Source organism: Ursus americanus, chromosome 9, assembly GCF_024610735.1.
Source record: "Ursus americanus isolate L20-20 chromosome 9, mUrsAme1.1.p, whole genome shotgun sequence".
Lineage (NCBI taxonomy): Eukaryota > Metazoa > Chordata > Mammalia > Carnivora > Ursidae > Ursus > Ursus americanus.
In genome coordinates, this window is record NC_142135.1 from 46,384,577 (window position 1) to 46,408,599 (window position 24,023).

A 24,023-nucleotide genomic window follows, 5' to 3' on the forward strand; every position below is an offset into this window, starting at 1 on the left:
CACATTTTTAACATATCAAGTGAAAATATCAATACTATAGAGAACTCAAAGTAGTGGCATAGATTTTATGTTGCCAAATTCCCTCCAGATTAGTCTGTTACCTGTGCTGCCTTTTACCCAGGTTTCGGAAATGACACTCTTACTAAGTGTTTTCAGATGCTCCTCAGGTAGCTGACAGGTCAAATCTGGAATTGTTTTCAGCATTTTCCACACAGTTTTGTGTTCATGCAATGTCCTATAAATGGGCCTTAAAAACAACATCAAAAAGATTGCAAATTAAGAGAATGCAGCTTAATTACAAAGAAACAAACCAAAAATTCTTGATTTTTGAGCTTTCAAATTTGCATTTCTTTTTTATTTAAGGTTTGCTTAAGGATACCTATGATGATACTCTGTTTTTGTCTTGGTAATCAACTTTAGAATTTATTCTCCTTCCAGCACTAAGATGCACATTCATAAAACTTTAAACTTCAGGAAATCACATAGTGCCTTTACCTTCTTTTTATAGAAAACTCGGTGCTTCAATTGTAAGAATGTATCTTTTATTATTAGTCATTATAATAATAAAGACCTCTTTCATATAGTAAAAAGATTGATTTTTTTTATCCAGTGTATACTTTTGATCCTTTCCAAGTACTATTAAAGTTAGATCAAATGAAGCTACAACTTAACATTTGATAAATATTTTAACTGAAAAAATGCACATGCAATTTTAAATAAAACACAGTCATCATATGATGGATGATATTTATTTGCTTTAATCATTAAATTCATTGTTTAATAAATATAATACCATAATAAAGATACAAAATTCATGTTGATCCTACGTTCTCAAGAGACTAATCTATCATACCATTGTTAAATGCTCAGTATTTTTAAAGCAACTTTTAATAATCTATTGTGAAAAATCAGTTTAGCAGCAGAAAGGGAATTGGGATACTCACAAATGCAGGTTTGGCAGAAATAGTCCCAGTTTAGATGTAATGTCCAGTTGAGCCCCCTGGTGTGCATGTGATTGTGTGGGCATGTTTACTAGGTGACAATATATATTGTGCTTTTTGTTGTGGGTTCTAGCAAAAAAGAAGTTAGAAAAATACTAATGTAGCAGATAGTCTTAAATAGTCTTGAGAAAACTGGCTTCCTAGTTAACATCATTTAAAAGTGTGTACTTCAGATGCAGTAATAAAGACGAGTGTTATTAAATAGCATGATACTACAACCAAAACCTAAAATATGTATCATTGATTTAGCAATGAAACAGGAGGTGGTAAAAAAATAAATAATAATAATAATAATAATAATAATAATAATAACAATAATATCACAGACAAAAAAAAAAAAGGGCAAAACATTTGATATATTAGTTGCCCGAAATAATTTGGAAGGCATGCCAAGTACCTAGGAAACCCACTGTTTCACAAAAAGTAGTTGGAAAGGGCCAGAAAGTTACTATGTTTTGTTTGCTCAATGTTACTTCTTTGATGCAATGTATTATCAGGTGCCTACAATTGGACGGTTTTCAAGCATAAACAAAAAGCACTAGAGAAGATCTAGAAATGTGGGGCATAAATGTAAAAGCCAAGTGCTTCTTGATTCCATGCAACAACAAAAATTGAAACAAATTTGACTATCAAAGGTCTATTACATTTTCCCAATTAAATAAAGGCACTTAACCCTGTGCCAAAGGTCTAATTAGAAGCTTTGCCTTCTCAGCCAAGCCTATTGTTACAGAATAACTTAAGGTATCCTACATTAAGAGAGAGGCAGGCACAGGGAGAAGAAGTAAACAAGGACTTAAAAACAATGTCTAGAACAGAACTTGGATTTGGTTACTGGTATGCAAAAGATATTGGAGACAGATCAGAAACCCTAACAAATGATCAACACAGTCTACAGTTCCGAAATTCCCATGAAACGTTTCATTTGATTCCAACATACACTCCTGTGTTTATCATCCTCAAGATGATAAATCAAGACATTATGTCTGAAAGCTTGGCCTTCACTCCCTCTCTTTAAACATGGCCTTCCCTCACCTCTCTCTCAATTTCTACCTTTGCCACTTGTCAGGAATATTTTTTACATACATCATACCTACTCGATATACAAAAGCTCTTAGGAAAGAAATTAGATTAATAGAAAGAAAAAAAAATCATACATTGAAAGATGTTAGGAAAACTATAGTGCCCAAGCTATTATAAGTAGAAAGGAGTTGTTTTTCTTAATTAATAGTGTCATTATTTTCATTATGAGTTATCAGACCACATACAATGGTGTGAAAGAAAATGTTATTCTCTTGAATTTTCATTTAGCCACCTCTATATGTCTATTTCTAGCTCTAAATCCAGGTCTATTACATTTTCCCAATTAAATAAAGGTACTTAACCCTGCAAAAAGCAAAATGTTAGTATATTCTAAGTATTTAGAAACATATTAGTTGGAAACAAAATAATTTCAGGATTTTCCTTTTTACCTCTTTTCCTGGTGATTATGTCAAACCTAAGAGCTTATAGAGTCATGACAAGTTACGTAGCTGGCTTCTGATGACCAGTATCTATGCACCCTGGCATCTGATGAAGTGAAACTATCATGTATAACCATTGGTATCCATGCTGGCATCCACTGAATTCCTAAATGTTTCCAGTCATAGGTATACATCATCTAGATTTTTGTTAAGCTCTTATAAACCTGTTGACTTTTTCACTCTTGGCTAATTCTTCACATTTCTTGTGGTATGAGAGATTTTGCCTGCTTCGGTGAATATTTCTGAGGCAATGGGACACTGGTTAGGGCTCTCTTAAGGACTTTATATCCCTAATACTAGTTCACTCACATTTACTCAGATGTGCAAATGAAACGGAGCTTCTGCATTTTTCTACAACTGTAGTCTAACAGTCTTCCATCTACTAGATTAGAGTTAAAATTAAAAATATTTGCATTTTCCTCATAACGATATTATATGTCTTCTTATACAGGTTCCATTTAACTTAAATGTTGAGGATACATGTAGTTTAGCTTCCTATACTGGCTGATTTATATGATTTTTCTTCAAGGACTTAAGGACTGTTTAGTAAAAATATTTAGTCTTCCAGAGTTACTCCAGTCACAATTATTTTTCCCAAGAGGTGGTGCAAGTATATTCAAGGATTACTGTGTCTTTCTGGCATTAGCTAGAGGAACAGTTGGTCTGCATGTGCTGAAAATTTTGCCGAAGAAATATAATCAACTTATATTCAGAATACATAAACACAGCCATTAAACTTGGGTAGGATGTTTGCCAATAAGCTAAGAGTAAATCAGAGCAGTCAAGTACAAATAAGGGGATAAAACAAGGGGAATATGCTGTAAGAAATAATATTTAAACTGAGGATCAAAGAGGTTAATTTCCTCAAGGACACATAGCTAATAATAATAAAAAAGAAACTGAAATACTAAAAATTGCTGAGTGATGAACAAATCATGCTGCTAACACACCACACACAAACACACAGATGCAGAAACACACACACACAAAAATTTAAATAGAATGATTCCAGACACTCAAAATAAGTTAATGAGTTCTATAATGGGAAAAAAAAGTACACAATTTTCTCATTTAAAACAGAGCCAAATATTATATGTGCAAAGGTACACATGATAGCTTTAGGTAATATATTAAAAGTTGAAAATAGAGAAAGTTAAAGTATTTGCATGTTTTCAAGAAGATATCATTTAGGTTATTACAGAATCAGGGAAATAATGCAGATTCCTATGTAGAAAGAGAAACCTGCAGTATTGGTGACATGTTATTAAGGCATACATTGCATGATTGCAAATATATCAGAAATTCTCTAGGGGCAAGATTATAACTGAATCTTAATGATCTGATTTTATAATTGAAAAATATCATAATTAAAATATTCACTGCAGATATTCTGTTTTATGAACCCGAACTTAATGATTCAGAAATCACTATCTTCTTTAAGATTGTTTCCTTTACATCACTGATTTTAAAGTGTGAAGTTATCTCATCAGTTATTAACATCACCTGGTTTCCTCTTCCTTTAAAACGAGATAACTGTACACTAGGCCATACGTGAAATAATAATTATCAAGTATATGTTACTTCAGCCATTAAACTATCATTCTAAATTGTTGCATATAGCTTGGCAACTGCATAGTCTATTAATTATTTATTTATTTACACTTAATTTAAAATACCTAAGCTGTTTAATCTGAAGAACTATTAAAATACCTAAGCTGTTTAATCTGAAGAACTATCTGACTATCTAGGTATTAGAAATTTTGTTAAGACAGCTTCCTATTTAGGGCGCCTGGGTGGCTCAGTCAAGTCTCTTGATTTCAGCTCAGGTCATGATCTCAGGGTCATGAGATGGAGCCCAGTATCAGGTTCCACCCTGGGCATGGGCCTGCTTAAGATTCTCTCTCTTCCTCTCCCTCTGCCCCCACCCCCTGCCCTATCCTGGCTGGCCAGGTCACAACACATTCTCTCTCCCTCTTAAAAAAAAAAAAAAAGAATAGGAAAGAAAAGAAAAGAAAAGAAAAGAAAAGAAAAGAAAAGAAAAGAAAAGAAAAGAAAAGAAAAGAAAAAGACAGCTTCCTGTTCTTGTGAGGTCAAATAGAAAAGAAAAACAAACCAAAAAACCAGGAGTAATTTTGATTGCAAGATTTCATTCAGGAAGGGTTGCCAGAACGCCCATGAAGGTCTCTAAAATGAAAGTAAACGTCAGAGATCTTAATTATTTTTTTTTACTACTCAAGGACTTATAAACATCAAAGAAAATATCTCTAGGTCCTGTTATAAAACAATCATTTTTAATTGAAAGTAAAGATATTTGGAGATAGAGTTGATTCATTAATTTGAAGAGCTGTCAAAGGAAAGAAGGGTTAAGATTATTCTGTTTGGCAATTATGGATAGAGGCTATAAAGAGGTCAATTTTTTTCTAATTAAAAGATACAATTAAAAATATTAAAAACAATAAAACAGATCCTTGGGGATATATACACATATGTGTGTGTGTGTATATATATATACACACACACACACAGAATTCAAGTGTTAGTTCCCTGTCAAAATTCTCCTGCTGTTTGGGTTCACACTTTCTTTTAATAATGGTTAAAAATAACCAACTAAACAGAAATCAACAGGAGGCTCAGTCTCATGTGCTGTTGAAAATTTGATAATCCTCTAATATCCCTGAGAATTTGGGAAAGCTTATGTTTCTCCCAGTAGTTTCTTGCTGTTTTCCTATTTTCACTGAATACTTAATTTCTGGTCTAGAAGGCAGAATCTGCTGTGGTCAGTTTTATTTTGTTTTCTTTTAAATAACATTTTATCATTTCTGTGTATAAGAGTCAGGTCAAATAGAGACTAGATTACCACTTGTTTCAATTTTTAATATTTTCACTAATACTATCATGTGATTCTTTATACAAGGATTGTACAAGAGCAGTCATATTCAAAAACACATACATAAACAGTCACAGAGCAGTTTGTTCAAACTAAATCTTACTTAGAGTATACATAAATAAAGTCAATAAAAGCATAACTAAAAAAAGAAAAGAAAAAGTATAACTATAGTAGTTTAAGGAATAGGAGAACAGGTCAGTTCTCACATGAGGTATAGTTTCCACATGGACCAGCATGTACACCTGAAGGAGCAGTGAGGAATCCACAAGGCTGATGGAAAATTATGGGAAATCAAGCTTCCTTTCAACATGGATATTCTATTAATTAGCTGATTTCCCACTATATTTTATTTTATGTATATTATCGTACAATTATAAGGAATTACATTTTCTAATCCAATTTCTTCCTTTTAAAATGAGAGACTCTTATATATGTCAAGTAATTTGACCAAGGTCACACGGATGATAAATAGCAGGGCCAGGATTTTATCCCAGGCAGTCTCACTCTGGAGTCCAGGTCGCCATCTACTTAGCCACTTAGCCACTACACCAAGTCAAATCTTCTAGTGATTTTCATTTATCTTCAGTTATTAGGCTAATTGAGTTAAGGCAGGGGCTGTTCCAGGTTTTGTTGTCTTACACATAAATAAAAAAGAACACAAATTTACAAATTAAAAAATGAGTACAAATGAGAATACAGTTGACCCTTGAACAACACAAAGGTTAGGGGCACTGACCCCCCACACAGTCAAAAACCCACATATAACTTTTAACTCCCCCAAAACTTATGTACAAAATAGTCTACTGTTGATGAGAAACTTTACTGATTAAACATATACAGTTGATTAACACGTATTTTGCATGTTTTATGTATTACATGCTGTATTCTTAGGATAAACAAAGAGAATAAAACATTATGAAAATCATAACAAAGAGAAAATATATTTACAGTGCTATACTGTATTTATAAAAAAAAAAGTGTGTATAAGTCGACCTGCAGAGTTTAAACTTGTGTGTTCAAGAGTTAATTGCAGTTATTTAGAAAGAGACGAAAGCACCACGAATTATAATTTTTAAAATCTGGATGGTTTTGAATCACCACAAAATCCAGAAAAAAAAATGTTGCAGTACTTTTATTAATTAGTTGCCTAAGTACATCTATAATATTTATTTTTATAGAATTTGTCCTGAATTTCTTATATATTTCCACTTCTTTGCATGACAGTAATTTTATATTATTTTTTTATTGACAGAAGAGAGTCTTCTCTTGAACTTGGTTGGTAGAATTTTTTAATTATTCTTAATAATTTTGAAATATTTTTTAGCTTCATAACATTATTATTAGCAGAACATAAATTTTCAGGATTCCTGTCAAATTTGGGAAAATCCATATCCACATATCTTTCACCTATGAGCTATAAGATTTGGAAAACTCTTCCGCAGATTTAACTCTCTCTATACATTCTAAAGTAAGTGCCAGTCCACAGCCCACCCGTGTTTGGTACCAGCTTGCCATAGAATGGTTGTATATGGTGATAAGAGCTCTGGTTCTGTTTCTTTATGTCAAAACACTGTTGAGTCCACTCTGTGTGGTAGGGCTATTCCTGATACCCATTCATACACAAGCATAACAAGCAGTAACTTGCATATGTAGCAGTGACTAAGAACCAAAAATTATATCTCACTAGACCAAACTGAAATGTATCTCTAATACAATTTTCCACAAACTGAATCTCCAAAATGCCTAAAGCCACTCCAATTTCAGGTGCCACAAAAGTGAAATGTAAGTAAAGGAAATTGGCAGGCAAAGGGGGAAAAAAGTGATCACAGTCAAAATAGCTCACTTTTGCAAATTTTACAGAACTATGAGCATGTGAATTCATTTCTAGGGCTTCTCCCTGGGTCTTGGACGGGACCCATGCAAATCAAATGACAGACCTAAAGTTTAAGCTTCATTACTTTCAAGGTAAATCTACCTCTGAGTTAAGCAAAAAAAAAAAAAAAAAAAAAAAAAAAAACAAGAAGAAGAAAACAGGATCAGTAGTTAAGGTTAATTAACAGAAGGCTTTGAATCTGGAGTAAAAGGTAGGTTAAAATAAAAGGACGGAATATGAAGTAAGGAACACAGAGCAAAGTAAAATCATGAGTCTAAATCAGAGGCTGCGGAGGAATTGCCTCAAGTTTAAATTAGGGGAAAAATGGTAGAAATGGCATGGTTAATCAACAGCCAAGAGCAGAATACCTGCAAGTCTGTTACATTTGGATACATCTGCCCCCAGAACACATGCCCTGTATGCCCAGTCACATGAGTTCCTTAAAGATTCCAAAAACTTGCTTAAATTTGATGCCCTTATGTGTATCCCTATACATACCATACATAAACATTTTCGGAAATCGCACAACTAAAATCTCTGGGCTTTAGAAGGTACACAACGTTTTATCAAGTGTTTTGTGAGCCAGAGATTAGTGGGATAGAAAAATCTAGCTAAAAAGATCACTTTAATTAAAGGATACACATATGCATACCTTTGGGCCTCCTCAATAGTTTTCAAAGCAGCATTTATGGCACTTATAAAATGATTTAAAACAGTTTAAAAAAGCAACCCTCCCATGTCATATATTTATCCATTTTCCCTGTATGTTTTCAAGTAATTTACTACAAAATTATTTTTCTGGAATCTCGTGTGCACTTAAAATTTTTCGTGAATCATTAATCATTAATATGCACATCACTTTCTGTCTGACTTCTCATTTGAATTGCCTAATCAGTCAAGGATGAATGAACAGAATAACAACTGATTTTTTTTGATCATCCAAATTCATATGACAAATGTTGATTATTATCAGTTTTTCCAGAAAATGAGTTTGGTCATTCATATGGAGTGCAGACATCAGAATCACAGCATGATCTGGGTTCTCTTTGCTATTCCAATACACAGTTGAAAATTGAAAGATCAGCAACAGCGACTTTAACTCTTCCTTTCAAGCTTAAAAAAAACACTTTTATGATTAGAAAATAGATTATTTTTAAAAAATGCCTCTTACTCCTCATTGTTTGGGGAGGGTGATTTCTTCTCCTTAAAAGACATGTCGTACCACCAGAATAGAATTGCAGATTTCCCTTCACTTCACAAGGACAGGACTGAAGAAAATAATAAATTAGGCTGCTAACTGGAATTTTTGTAAAAAGAGTGGGGGCATCATAAAACAAGTTTTAAACAGCTTAAGTTTCTTTTTTTTTAAAAAAGATTTTATTTATTTATTTGACAGAGAGAGACAGCCAGTGAGAGAGGGAACACAAGCACGGGGAGTGGGAGAGGAAGAAGCAGGCTCCTAGTGGAGGAGCCTGATGCGGGGCTCGATCCCAGAGCACCAGTTTCACGCCCTGAGCTGAAGGCAGACGCTTAACGACTGCACCACCCAGGCACCCCGAACAGCTTAAGTTTCTATGTATTCATGATTCCAACACCAAGCTTGAGAATTTTGAGAATCCTCAGGAAAAAAACTTCATCAAAGAGCACTCTGACAAATTCAGCCTACAAGACCTGAGTGGTTAGCAACAGCCACACAAAAAAGGGCATTAAGTAAGGTCTCAAAATACAGTTGACCCTTGAACAACACAGTTGACCACACAATCTGTGTGGTCCACTTACATGCAGATTTTTTAGAGTACAGCTCTGTAAATGAATTTTCTCTTCTTTATGATTTTTCTTAGTAACATTTCATTTCTCTAGCTTACTTATTGCAAGAACACAGTATATAATACATATAACATACAAAATATATGTTAATAGGCTGCTAATGTTATCAGTAATGTTTCTGGTAAACAGTAGGCTATTAGTAGTTTAAATTTTTGTGGAGTCAAAAGCTATATATGGATTTTCAACTACATGGTGGTGGGGGTAGGGGGGTGTTGGTGCTCCTAATCCCTACATTGTTCAAGGATCAATGTACTTCAAAAGTCGCCTGTAATCTCATTCCCAGAACACACTCAGCAGCAGTTAACAAAATATCCATGGAGTACTAAAACACACAGATATTTAGAACTTTTGTTTAAGGTTTTCTACATTTTTTTTAAGCTTAGACATTTGAAATGGCTGCTTTCAAGACACAAAATTGATGAGATGGATTTTTCTGTAAAAGAAATTGACTGGCAATTTTGTTGGGAATCTTAATTATTCTTAATATAATTACCCTATCTCTCTTTTCTGTGCTCTAAGGAATGTAATAACTAAGTATCAGATTCAGAAGGCAAACAATAGCTTCTACCCACACTTTGGATTTTTGAGGTCAGCTAAAAAAGAGCCTCTACTATTTGATCATTCATTCATTCATTTGTTTATCCGGCAAATAGTTTTGTGCAATGGTTAATTTCAGGTATTATTCTAAATAAATAATTACCGTATTATTTTGCATACAATAAAGACAAATATGTTCCTTGCCTCCCACAACCTTAAATTCAAAAAGAAAGTCAGACATTAAACACAACTTATGTCTGTGAAAGTGTACAGCACTGTGTCCCATGGAAATACTGAGACATACCTAGTCTAAGGTGCTCAGAAAATATTTCCAGAAATGATAGAGTGTAAACTGACACCTAAAGGATAAGTTGGGCAATGGGGAAAGGGAAGATAGCGGTGTTGCATGCACAGGTAATTGCTTGTCCAAAGGTCCAGAATCAAGTATTCAAGAAACACTTAGGGAAGAAAGCCCAGAGGAGCTTTCTTGGAGCAGAGAGGGCAATGAGGAAATTGGACATAAAGTGAGTCTAACATGATAGGCAAGCGGAAATTCTAGAGGGCATGTAAACCCTGTGAAGAATTTTAGACTCTGTCATAAAGAAAGGTAAAGATACCCAAGGGCTTTAGTAAGAGGAATACTGAAAAGGTTTGCATTTTTGAAAGTTCACTATGGCTATAGAGAATGGATTAGAGTATTGTAAAACTAATGCACTGAAGTCAGGTTACAGCAAATTATATATGAAAAAATCCATCCAGTTGGTTAAGTTTTTATTTTTTTTATTTTTATTTTTTAAAATAATATTTTTATTATATTATGTTAGTCACCATACAGTACATCCCTAGAGTTCCATGATTCATTACTTGCATATAACACCCAGTGCACCATGCAATACGTGCCCTCCTTAATACCCATCACCAGCCTATCCCATTCCCCTCCCCCCCCCGCCAAAGCCCTCGGTTTGTAGGTTAAGTTTTTAAAATTAGTTTGGAATATGTTAAGTGAACTTAATGCATCAAGCAAAATACAGTACAATTAATTGTCAGGCAGGCAAATCGTCCTTCCACCAGAATAACACTGCTATCACTAATATTATCGATATCATGACTGGAGAGACTTCCTTTGTCAGGATAGCTGACTGGTAATGCCAGTTTGAAAATTTCCACTCCAAAATAATCTGTTATGTTTAGTGTCTTGAATTTCTGACTATATTTCAGTTACTTCAAAATGCTAACCAGGAAAAATGAAATATAAGAAATACCCTGTTATTCCCCTCTTTAGCATACCTTTCAAGATATATTCTATTCTTATCTAGTGTTAGGACCATGAAAATCTACAAACTTAAATTTTATTAGGCTAGTTCCAACTTTTTCATAATTTAAGGGGAAATATATGTTTAGCAAAGCCACAAATAGTCATATGTATCAGATGGATGGATGGATGGATGGATGGATGGATGGATGGATGGATGGAGTTGCAAACATATATGTAATTAAAATATTTACATATTTGGATTTCAATATCTATCTACAGATATTTTGAACATCATATTTCTATATATCTGAAGATAGAGATATGTATCTGTAGGTAGACATTGAAATAGATATTGAAATCTATATTATACTAACCTAAATCTATATATAGCTGTAATATATATAGAACATGTCTGTGATATATAGATATATATCTGTAGATATATATTGGAATATGGCTATATAAATATTTCAATTTTTAAATATAAAAATGTTGCTTTTTGTAGATTGATAAGAAAATGACAATATAGAGAAAATCCATTAGGCATTGAATAAAAACTAAAATGTTGGATAATGTTGTCAATGATGTACTTCAATATTTGCTCCTCAGCAGGAAAAGTCTGACACTTAAATTGATTTTTTTAAACTAATGGTAATTATTGCACTTCTATTTCCTTCTGGGATGCATAAAAATGTTTGAGCTAAATTTAGTGCTAAGACACATCAAGCATGTTAGCTAAGGTATACTATATATTACATTTAAAATAGGAATTTATTTAAATACATTTAAAACAAGAGTAAGCATTGAAGAATATATTTAAAATAATAATCAAATTTATAATAAATTTAAAATAGGAACATTATATTGTGGTCCACTGAATAATATGAGATTCAAAGAACACATTTGTATTTTTTTTTCCCCAGCAGTTTTATACACTTTTTAAGATGAATCTCTTTTGTTGTTGTTGGGTGATTTTTTTGTTTTTTGTTTGTTTGTTTCTTTTTTAACTTTGGAAGGGCTTGAAGTGGATATGGCAAGAGCGATGGATGGCTAGGATGAGGGCATGGAATGGAGCTGGTAAGGAAGTATTTTTACTTCTTAATTAGATTGGGTATTTGAAGAGAAAGAGAGAAAAAAATCTTGGAAAACCATCAGGTTCCGGACTTATGAAATTGTAAGTGTGGTGGTGGAATTTAATGAGATGGAAAAGGCTTCAGAAGAAGCAAGTTTAGTAGAATGAACAAGAATTTAGTTTTAGATTTAGAAAGTGAGGTATGCCAAGTGATCACATCAAGTAGATAACTGATCCAAATCACTACAGGAAAAAAAAAATTAACTAGAATAAATGCTTCTAGGCACCTGCTTCTGGGAAAGATAGATTAACAGGGACTTGATTTACTCTCTTACCTGAAACAATTAAGAATGAGATAACATATATAAAATAATGGTTTTATAAACATTGAATATCAGGCAGAGAAAAACCATGATCACTGGAAACAAGATACAAAGGTAAGATGCATGATTTCCCTAGTGTATAGAAGAAAGAAATTTCTATGCTGCTGCATGAGGGGAGGCAACCCAGTCTCCCAGAATTGAAAAGTCATATCCAAGAGTCAGGAGAGGTTAAGGTGGCCAAAGTACACAGAGAAAATTATTGTAGAGGAGAAAAATGTGGAAACAAAGAGAGCCCCCCAAATTTGCAGAGTACCTGTTGAGTCTTTAGTATTATCATTTCTCCTATGTGAATAAATTATCATAGGCTAGAAATTGAACCACCTGAAAATGTCAGAGGGAACAATATGTGGAGTTCAACCACGTCTGGGAACAGTTCCTTTTTCTAAAAGGCAGAGTGGAAACCTTGTAATTCACAGGATATAGGATAAAGTGCTAATGAAGGTTTGCCTTTAGTATTAAGGAAAAATAACCCCAGACTAAATGCTATACTGATCCTGCCTAACAAAACCTAAAGTCGAAACTTGAAAGAATTACTGTTTCCAATAAACTTAACTAATCCTGGAACAAAGCTCAAAATTATTTATAATAATATAAAAATATTCAGCATCCAATGAGGTAAAATAATCACAAAGACTGGTATCCAATCAAATATTACCAGGCACGCAAAGTAAATACTATTAGAGCTTCAAGGATAAATAGACAACTATACAGTTATAGTCAAGATTTCAATATCCTTCTTTCAAAAATTGATAAAAAATATAGCAAAAAGGCTATAGAAATCTTGAACAACTTGGCCTAATTGATATTTATAGAACCCTACCCCCCAGTGAGAGTAGAATATACATTATTTTCAATTGTATGTGAAACATTTACCAAGGCCAGATGATATTATGTATCATGAAACAGTATATTTATAAGGAATAATATCATGAAATATATATCCTCAGAGCACAATAGAATTAAATTAGAAATCAATAACAGAAAGCTTTCTGAAAAATTCTCAAATATATTTGCAAACTAAATAACATATTTCTAAATAATCCACAGATCAAAAAAGAAACTGAAAGGAGAACTGGAAAGTACTTTGAACTAAAAGAAAATAAAAATTCAATGTATTAAAATTTGTGGGATATAGCCAAAACAGTAATTGCAAGGGGACATACTACTAAATGCCGATATTAGAAAGAAGAAATGGCTAGAACAAATGACATCAGCTTCCACCACAAAAAACTAGAAAAAGAAAACAACTTAAATCCAAAACAAGCAGTAGAAAAGGAATACTAAAGATCATAGTAGAATCCAAGCGGAGGAGAAAATCAATGAAATAATGAAATCAAAAGCTGGTTCTTTGAAATTAGTAAATCTGATAAACCTCTAACCATATTGAGCAAGAATAAAATAGTGAAGATACAAATAACCAACATCAAGAATGACAAATATGACACCTCTATAGATTATTTGGGCATTAAAGGAGTAACAAGTGAATATCATAAACAATTTCATGTTAATAAACTCAATAACTGGATGAAATGGATAGATTTCTTAAAAGAAAAAAAAAAAAACTACTTACTGTGACCCAAGAAGAGAGAATATAAATTGAGGATTGCTGGAAGGGAGGGAGGTGGGGGGATGGGGTAATTGGGTGATGGGCATTAAGGAGGGCACATGATGTAATGAGCACTGTGTTAAATGCAACTGATGAATCACTGAATTCTACCTCTGAAACTAACGATACACTATATGTTAATTAATTGAATTAAAAGAAAATAAAATTTAAAAAATAAAAAATTAAGATAAATTTTTAAAATGCAGTGAATAATTTGGGGTTTTGTGTTATATATTCAGGAAATATGATAACTTGTGTTTTTGTTTTGTTGTATTTTGTTGTGTTTTCTACATTACCAAGGCAGTCTCATGTATGCCTTGACTTCTACTTGCAGGCAAGTGACTTTGAGATGTAGGTTTTCACTTCTTTTTTTTTAATTCTTTTATAGAATACTCTGCTTAGATGTCTTACTAACTCATCACACACACACAAAAATAAATCCTTCACATTATTAAATGCTTTCTTGAGGGGTATTTAATCATGTTTTCCTTTTCTTCATATTCAGAGTAAAGCTACATTTAATCCCTTCTTTAAAAGAAAAAAACTAAATTTAGTCAATTTTTTAAAAATATTTTCAAAATAATACATTTTCTTCAAAACTATAGTTATATTTTAATAGTCTCCATACGAATATATAATGTTTAAAATGCAGCTTCCAAAGCAAATTATATCCAGCCTTATTAATGTCTTATTCCTTCAACTAACCTCAAATGTGATAAAAATTATTTCTTAATTGTTTCCTACATATTTAACTCAACTATTTTATTGAAATCTTTAAATCTTTTTGCTTTATAGAAACTATTCAGAGATTCAATTAGTTTCTCTAGAAATGTTCAAGATCTTACTTCCAGTTATCTACTGCCGTCAAAGCTAATCTCTGCCCTTAGGTTTTGTGAAATTCTTTTGTGTCCTGGGTATATTTTGAAGGGTCAAGAGAGTACAACCCTTCTTATCCTTCTACTGTTACCAGACTGATCCAATCCTCATTTTCACCTGTATTAATGTAATAATCTATTAAATGTTCTCTCTATCTACACCCTTGCTTAATACTGCAGCCAAAGGGATCCTTCAAAAATGTAAGTCAGGGGAACTTTGGTGGCTCAGTCGGTTAAGTGTCAGACTCTTGGTTTTGGCTCAAATCATGATCTCATGTGTTGTGAGATCAAGTCTCACGTTGGGCTCTCCGCTCAGCGGGGAGTCTGCTTAAGGATTCTCTCCCTCTGCCCCTCCCCTCTAAAATAAATGAATTAATCTTAAAAAAAAAAAAACAAATAAAAATGTAAGTCAGGTTTTGTCCCTGGATTTTCTCGGGCTCCAAGTAAAAGCCCAAGTTTTTACAACGGACCAAACTGTCCATCTTCTAAAACTCTTCCATTTATTCATTTCCACTTGGTCACATTGGTCTCTTTGCTACCCTTTGAAAACACCAAGCAAACTCCCACCTTAGGGTTTTTGCATTTCTTATTTACTGTGCTTCAAAAGTTCTCTCTCAAGATACCTGCACTGTATGCTCCCTCATTTTCTGCTCAAATGTCAGCTTCTCAGTGAGACTTTTTGAGGACTTCTAGATACAACTTAATTATTCACCTCTACTCCTACCAAGACCCATAATTCCCCAATCTTTCTCCATAAACTAATCACTTTCTGAAACATCTTGTATTTTCTTTTTTGTTATTACTTGTTGTCTCCTACAAGTACATAAGCAAAGTGAAGGCAGGGTCTGTATTAGGTTCTGCACTATGAATAGGGCTTGGTATTTAAAAGATGTTCAATAAATATTTGTTGAAAAAATGAAATATTTCACTTTTTCCTTAAGCCACTTCTACTTGCTAATAAATTCTCCAAGTTGCTTTCAAGCTTCAGGGCTATCAATTTACTTAAAACAAGTGAATTTTACTTTAATGTTTATCATTACTACATTACATTTTCTACCATCTCTACATACTTTCTTCAACTACCCAAAATCATGCCAAACCTTCTAGTTGTTCTAATTATCCTTGTAGCTGTCTTCTTCCTAGTATGTTAGAAAACTGATTATTTTTATAATAATAAAATTTTAGTACAGTACTAGATTTTGTAATTTTATTTACTATAACATGATCAATTAAAGAATATGAATTACATTTATCTCATATTTACTGGTTATAATGTGATTAAAATAGAAATGTAGGATTTCTGGGTAGGAACAAAAATTTGAATGCTTGATGTTTTATTATCATAAAAATGTGTAATAAAGATGATAAGAAGCACTGTGTTAATCTCTGTGTCAGTGGTTTTAGGAAAAGAAAAGCCATTATTCTTCAGATTCTGCTATTCATTATCAGTGCTAGATTGGTTCGGCGATGTATAGAATTTAGAACTCCGCAATTATACTATAAAATTTTTTCAGTATTGTAATTCCTACAGGAAAATAACTTCCTTATTTTGAAGATAAAATTCTCCATCTCCCAATCCTTTTCCTTCATTGGAATAAGCATTTTATAAAATAATTTTCAACATTGTGAAGTTTCTTTGGAATGAAACCACTGTCCTAGCACAAGTCTATTCTTAGGAAGTAGCAGAATGAGACACACTATTCCAATTTAGATCCTGATGATTACTTCTTAAATGTTCCCTTTTACATTTTACGTGCACTTTATATCACTTTAATTTTCTCTATTCCCTTCCAGGAAAAAATGAATACATATAATAATAAAAATAATTAATATTTGATTAGCATTTTAACATTTTCAAAGCACTTTTACTTATATTGCTTCATTTAATCTTAACAACAACACTGTAAATTTAAATAGTTGATACTTTCCCATTATCTAGTCAAAAAACATGAAGAGCCTCAGATTTCAAGTAATACTGACCAGCTTAAGCCTGGTTCTAGATATCATTTTCTTCCCTGTCCTGTCATTATGCCTAAGGAAGTATAAACAAATAACATTTTTATAAGAATTTTATCCAAATTACTATTGCTTATCTTGATTTTATAACCAATGAAGCCAGAAGAACTAAGAATAAACAAAAATATTGGTCATAAGATCTTGTATTACAAATATTGACTTAAAACTAAAAGTCAGGAAATATCCCTAATAAGAATTATGAAAAATCAGTTTTAATTTGGGTTAACAAACTGACATAATCCTTGCCAGAGTCATAAAAAAATATTTTGAGAAATCTAAAAATATTTCACCAAATATTTTACCTTGATCAGTGAGAGTTTTGGGTACCCTCCCCCGTTAAATTTGGCAACTCATCTTTATCCCAGGTACATTTTTAAGTACCACTGAAAAAAGATAACTGAAAAGCTGTAACTACAGATTGAAATAACCTACCTCAATAACAAAAATGTATGTTCTGTTACACCATTCATATTAAGTTCTAGAGTCAGACTTCCCAAATCTAAATCTCAACTTCACCACTTATAAAGAGGGTGATTTTGAATACTTTATTGAACACATTTATATCTCTATGCCTCAGTTTCATTTTCTGTAAAATAAAGCTAATAAAGAAAACTTATGTCAGAAAATTATTTAATATGTTAACACGTAAAGCATCTTGAAGGGTACCTAGCACAGAGTAGGGTACCTAGCACAGAGTAGGGTCTCAAAGATGATGACTATTATCATATGCATATCAAGTGCTATTAATGAGGGATCAGAAGGCAAGCTGAAGACACAGCATAAGCTGATACCCTGCAACCTCCCCCACCCCCTTCACTCCTGGGTGGGACATGTGTACACTCTTTCAGGAATCTCCCAACTATCTTAAAGTTAATGCCTTGCTAGAGGGGAAAACAACCTTAACTTGACAACTGTAGGTCTTCCAGTATCTTGTAGGTCCTCTTTAGCATATGAAAGTTCTTTTGAAACCTCCCTTTTCCTTACCTCCCCCAACCCCACAGTATATAATCACCCACCCCTCACAACCCCAGTGCAGCAGCTTCTTCTGCCCACAGGTCCTATCCTCATGCATTAATAAACTACCATTCTGCACCAAAGACATCTCAAGAATTCTTTCTTGGTCGTCGGCTCCGGACTCCACCCCACTGCACCTCACCAATATTCCAAAACTATATCACTATGAAATGTTGTTGTTGTTGTTATTATTATTATTATTTTAGCTTTCTTCAATGTGGGTCTTGAACTCATGACTCTGAGATGAAGACCTGAGCTCAGATCAAGAGTCAGATGCTTAACCAACTGAGCCACAGGCACCCCCAAGCGCTTTGCAATTTTAAAATAAGAAAAATATGTATCACCCTATTGCCAGTTTATTCTAGAGACACACTAAGAACATTTTAGGAATTGATGCCAATCATATCATCTATCTTTTTGAAAAAAATACCAATATGTTTTCAAGGATTTATAATAAATATATCACCACTTTCACACTCTCCCAAATGGATGTATAAGAATTAGAAGCAGCTTGGGATTACTTTCTTTTTTAGCCCATGCTAGATGTAAGAAAATTATAAATGAATTTTTGTAAATGACTGGTATAAGCTTAATGTATGAACACATGAGTACACAGATTGAAAAGTTAGGAGATAATAAAACAAAAAAGTACGTATTTCTTTTAACATTTCTTTTTTTTTTTTTAAAGATTTTATTTATTTGACAGAGAGAGAGACAGCCAGCGAGAGAGGGAACACAAGCAGGGGGAGTGGGAGAGGAAGAAGCAGGCTCACAGCAGAGGAGCCTGATGTGGGGCTCGATCCCATAACGCTGGGATCACGCCCTGAGCCGAAGGCAGACGCTCAACCGCTGTGCCACCCAGGCGCCCCTCTTTTAACATTTCTTATACTGCAAAATAATAGTTATTTCATGATGTGTATTCTTAACACCCCTATTTAAGTTTTTAATCACTCCTTAGTTCCTCACAGCACGCCACAAAAAAAGACTCCCCATAATAAAGATCCAGCAGTGATTATTCGCAGATGGAATTTGAAAACTTTTTCCCTTCTGGCCTTAATCTTGTATGCTTATGTCTTTAATATATATGTTCCCATCCACAGTGAAAGTTATCTTTCATACTTTAGCTTGTTAATATGTTCTTGTCTATGAATCGATTTTTCCCCTCATAAGCACATATATACAACCCTCAGCACTCTTATCACTCCACCTTGCCGCTTTATCTTTTCATCCTTCAATCTGTACTCCATTTATACTTTTCTTTATATTCTATCCTGCTTTTGGGGGGGGGTAAACACTTATCCTTTTTGACCTAAGTTCTCACTAGATACAAGTGGGAATTATACACATTGCCTGTAAAACCGTTATCATCTTTACAAAACAAACAAATAAAAATTGTGTCTTCTTAGTTCCTACCACAAAATCTCCACAAATACTTTGAGGGGGAAAAAGGAAAGCACGATTTTTTTAATTTCTTAATTTTTTTATGTAGCTGCTTTCTAAATAGCAAATGATCTCTGTACACCATTAGGTCAACCTTGAACAAAATGAGAGAAGAAAACTGGATAGGCATTCTCTTTGTTTAACTTTATCTGAGTTGCAGTTCGATGGGCAGAGCCTAGGAATACAGATGGTAATGAGGTCAGGAAGAAGGCAGATCAGGTGGAATCATGTGGTAGTTAATCAGTAAAAGGTGTTATCTGACTCATAAAAATGATAGCTATTCAATGATGATTACAATTGAAGACCAGTAAAATAGAAAGAAGTCATACAGGCAAGGATAGAATCTAACAAGACAATCAGTTGGAAGAGTTAGTTCAAAATCCAAAGAATTGAACAAATGTACTGTATGAGTTCAAGGGCATGGAAAGCTCAGACATAGCAAACCCCATAAGTACAAGTAAGTGCAGGTGTTCTTAACTAGAGTTAAGAGAAAATTAGGTTAGATAAGTGGATTCTGTACCATATTTTTGATAGTTAGATTTTTCTACCCATCTCCTTCACCCCAACTTCTTTATTTTTTTTTACATTAATATCACTCTATTTTTTTTCACTTTGAGCTTTTCCTCAATTTCAACATTATCGCCCAAAGACAAAACTCTTTCTCTCAATCCTGATCTCAGGACCTCCTTTTTTCTTTTTCTTTTTTCTTTTTTTTTTAGCTCAGTGTTTAGCATCAACATCAGCTGGAGACTTCTTATAAACGTCCATATATACAATGGAATATTACTCAGCCACCAAAAAGAACTATTTCTCAACATTTGCTGCAACATGGACGGGACTGGAGGGGATAATGCTAAGCAAAATAAGTCAAGCAGAGAAAGACAATTATCACATGGTGTCACTCATTTATGGAACATAAGAAGTAGGAAGATCGGTAGGAGAAGAAAGGGAAGAAGAAGGGGGGGGTAAACAGAAGGGGGCATGAACCATGAGAGACTATGGACTCTGGGAAACAAACTGAGGGCTTCAGAGGGGAGGGGGGTGGGGGAATGGGATAGGCTGGTGATGGGTATTAAGGAGGGCACGTATTGCACGGTGCACTGGGTGTTATATGCAAGTAATGAATCATGGAACTTTACATCAAAAACTAGGGATGTACTGTATGGTGACTAACAGAATAAAAAAATATTATTAAATTAAAAAAAAAAGAAAGAAAGAAATGTCCAGACCAAGTAAATCAGGATGTCTGGAATTAGGGTACAGCAATACATTTATTTCAAAAACTTTCCAGGTGGTTCTGATGTCTGTAAAGCTTTAAGAGCCCTTGCTTTGTGCATGCACCATTGAATCAAGTACCTGATGTTTAAGGCAACAAAATAGATTTAGCCATTGAGCTCAACTGAAACTGTCTCAGAACTTTATGGAGAGAAGGGAATAAAAAAAATGTAATTCTAAATTACAAAGTTGGAAAAGATTCATGAGATTTTAAAATTATTTAAAGCTCATCTTATCTCTTTCATAGTGTCCACAGAAGATTTTAGTTAAATAAATTTGATAGTTGCCAAATAAATTAATGTTATATACACATTAGATAATTATACGAAATATATAGATAGTATACAGTCATATATACTTTTTTTGGAAAAAAGTCAATATCTTAATTCATGTTTCTTTCTCCACAGTTTAAAGTTAATTTTAAAAATTTTATGTGTTGTTCTCTTTAAATGTTAAATACTAAGGGACGCCTGGGTGGCACAGCGGTTAAGCGTCTGCCTTCAGCTCAGGGCATGATCCTGGCGTTATGGGATTGAGCCCCACATCGGGCTCCTCCGCTATGAGCCTGCTTCCTCTCCCACTCCCCCTGCTTGTGTTCCCTCTCTCGCTGGCTAAATCTATCTCTGTCGAATAAATAAATAAAATCTTTAAAAAAAAATGTTAAATACTAAGGTATAACTAGGCTTTAGAATTTAAATTATTCTACAATTATATGCTACCCTTTAATTCTAGCTTTAATTAATTATATATTATATATAATATAACTAAAAAGTATATATATATGTATATATATATACTTTCTTATTATTTCTTTATTCTACCTAATTTCACAGATGTTTTCAGGTGGCGTTAAAAAAATGCACTTTAAGAAAAATAATGAGAAAATAAAAATAGAATAATGAGAATATAGTTACAAGTAGAAATTAAGACCAAGTAAATGAGGTGAAACAAAAGAGAGACCCTAGAAAGATCACAATAGTATTTCAATTAAACTGGAAAAAGAAATCGTTCTGACACACAGATAAGATACAAAATAAAATAAAGTGGGACCCTGTAACTCGTGCAATATAAAAAATGCATGCCACAGGAATTAAAGGCTAAAATGTAAAACCTAAACATTATCAACTCTAGAAAAAATTTAAATTTCTCTATAAATGACAGAGAAGTTGAAAATCCCATCGTTAAAACCAAGAAAGGAAACTGAGGTGATATAAAAGAAAGGGTGAAAGTGAAGAGGGAAACTGCCCAGAGCAGGCCCAGGCCAGGAGGCCCCAGAAGATGGAAAGTTACTAACAATAAGCTAGAGATAAGCAGAAGCCCTACTTCGAGCAAGAGATAACCAGCCATTTCTGCTTCTGTAAATAGGCTTCCTGACACAGGCTCCCTGCACTACTGTTTCCGCCTAAAGCAGCCCCCACTCCCCCAGTTCAAACCCAACTACCAGCAGTCAGCATAGCCCTTGGAGCCTGACTGCCTGCAGTCCCCTATAAAAGCCCTGTTACCCCATTGCCCCGGGCCCAGAATTTGGAGCAGGAGCTCATCTGTGCCCGAGGGCGTAAAATAAATCCGAGTTCTCCTACTTCTCCGAGTGTCCCTTGGTCTCTCGCTGGTCTGATTCTTATTTTTCCACAACAAAAGTACTTCATTAAACTTCATTTAAACTTTTTAAGACAAAAGACATTATGCACAAAATCAATATAAAATCTTAGAAAAATAGGTCTAATAAAAATGACAAATATAACATTAATATTGGTAATAAACAACTTATTTTTTAATAAAAAAGATAAACAACTGATAGAAAAAAGGTGTAAAAGCAAGTGCAAAATGTAGCATAAATGAATAGGAAAGTTGAATCACTATATTGTATACTTGAAACTAATGTAAAATTATGTGTCAATTATACTCAATTAAAAAAATTTAAAGGGATGTAAAAACCAATTCACAGACAAGTGGAACCAATGGCCAATAAAAATATGAAAAAAAAAAAAAGGACAACATCACTAACAATTAGGAAACTTTAATTTACAGTGATTTTAACTCAACATATTATCAAAAATTAAAAGAACCATTAACATCATAAGGCTTAGTAGGGTGCAAGGTTAAGATGCTATCTTACATTACTGTGAGTTTTTAGAGATGTTTAGGAATACAAAATGGAAATATATGTTAAAGCAAATAATAAACATACCCTGACCCAGAGTTCCACCTCTTGGGAACTGAAGTATAGGCACAATCACAAGAATGTTTACTGCAGCATAGTTTATAAAGTGTGTCTCTCATTTGGGAGATTATTGTCAGAAACACTACATATACATTAAAAATTTATTAACTCTATAACCCTCACCTAAAGATATTTCCATGAATTGGTAATTGAGAAAAAACAATCTAAAGTATATCAATATTATCCCAACGATATAAAACTAGCAATAATAAATCCTTCTGATCATACATCATGTACATATATCTATACAGCACTGTGCTGACGTTTTAGGAGAGTGATATCTGAAGAGGAAAAGAAGAAGAAATGGTGGAAATAAGCCAATTTTCTAAATGGCAATTTAAAATAAATGTCCCTACAAACACAGAATACATGTTAATGATCTCATTTTTATAAACATAAATGTTTTTAAATATCGTATTAAAGAGATACTTGAAAGGAGGGTCACAAAAGTGTTAATGGTGATAACATCAAAGTGGTGGGAGTTAAGGTAAATGTTACTTTATTCGTAATATTTCCATGTAATGTTGGATATTTTTATAATGAACATGTATTATTTCTATGATTAAAAATTAAAAGTACTTTATATGATCACATAGCAACAACTATAGTTGAGCTTCAAAAATGACCTTGAGGACTTTGTTCAAAATTATAGACTAAGCACAGCCTGTAATTCCCTTAACAATATAAAAGAAACATTAAATACATAATTATATACTGTGTTAAAAAGGAAAAAAAAAAACTGTGTGTAGTGGAGATGCAAGTTTCTGACACTGGTTGTTCATAGGAGGTTTCTCAGAAAGGAACATGTTAAGGCAAGTAGAACGATGAGTAGCCAGCCAGCCTTAAAAATTTGTGACAAGAATTTTTAAGCAAACTCCTCAAACACTGACCCATATAGCAGAAACTCAAAAATATTCTCAACTGATTTTTTCATGCTTAATATTATTGAGTTGTAAAGATTGCAAGGAAATTTAGAAATTATTTAGAAGAGTTTGATATATCAAATTTATACCAGTTTGTTGCAGACCTAGAAATTAAAGCATTCTGATTTTTCATAATTTCAACATCTTTCTCAAATTTTTAATCTTGACTCATAGCAGCTCCCCACAATTTCAAATCTCTTTGGACAGTTTTCAACATGAATTCAATATCAACATATAAAAATGTAAAAATACCCCTCATGTTTCTATTCAAGTTTCTCAATAACTATCCCATGCAAGG

General features: G+C 33.2%; 1 protein-coding gene across 2 annotated transcripts in view; it reads right to left on the reverse strand.

Moving 5' to 3' along the window:
• The window catches only part of CNBD1 (cyclic nucleotide binding domain containing 1), a 445,210-nt gene that overhangs the window by 233,652 nt on the left and 187,535 nt on the right, over positions 1–24,023 (reverse strand). For both annotated transcript variants that reach the window (XM_087864416.1, XM_087864415.1), the window contains one exon: positions 102–247. In XM_087864416.1, the coding sequence (XP_087720542.1) occupies positions 102–247 (146 nt within the window). The remainder of the gene's footprint in view (positions 1–101; positions 248–24,023) is intronic.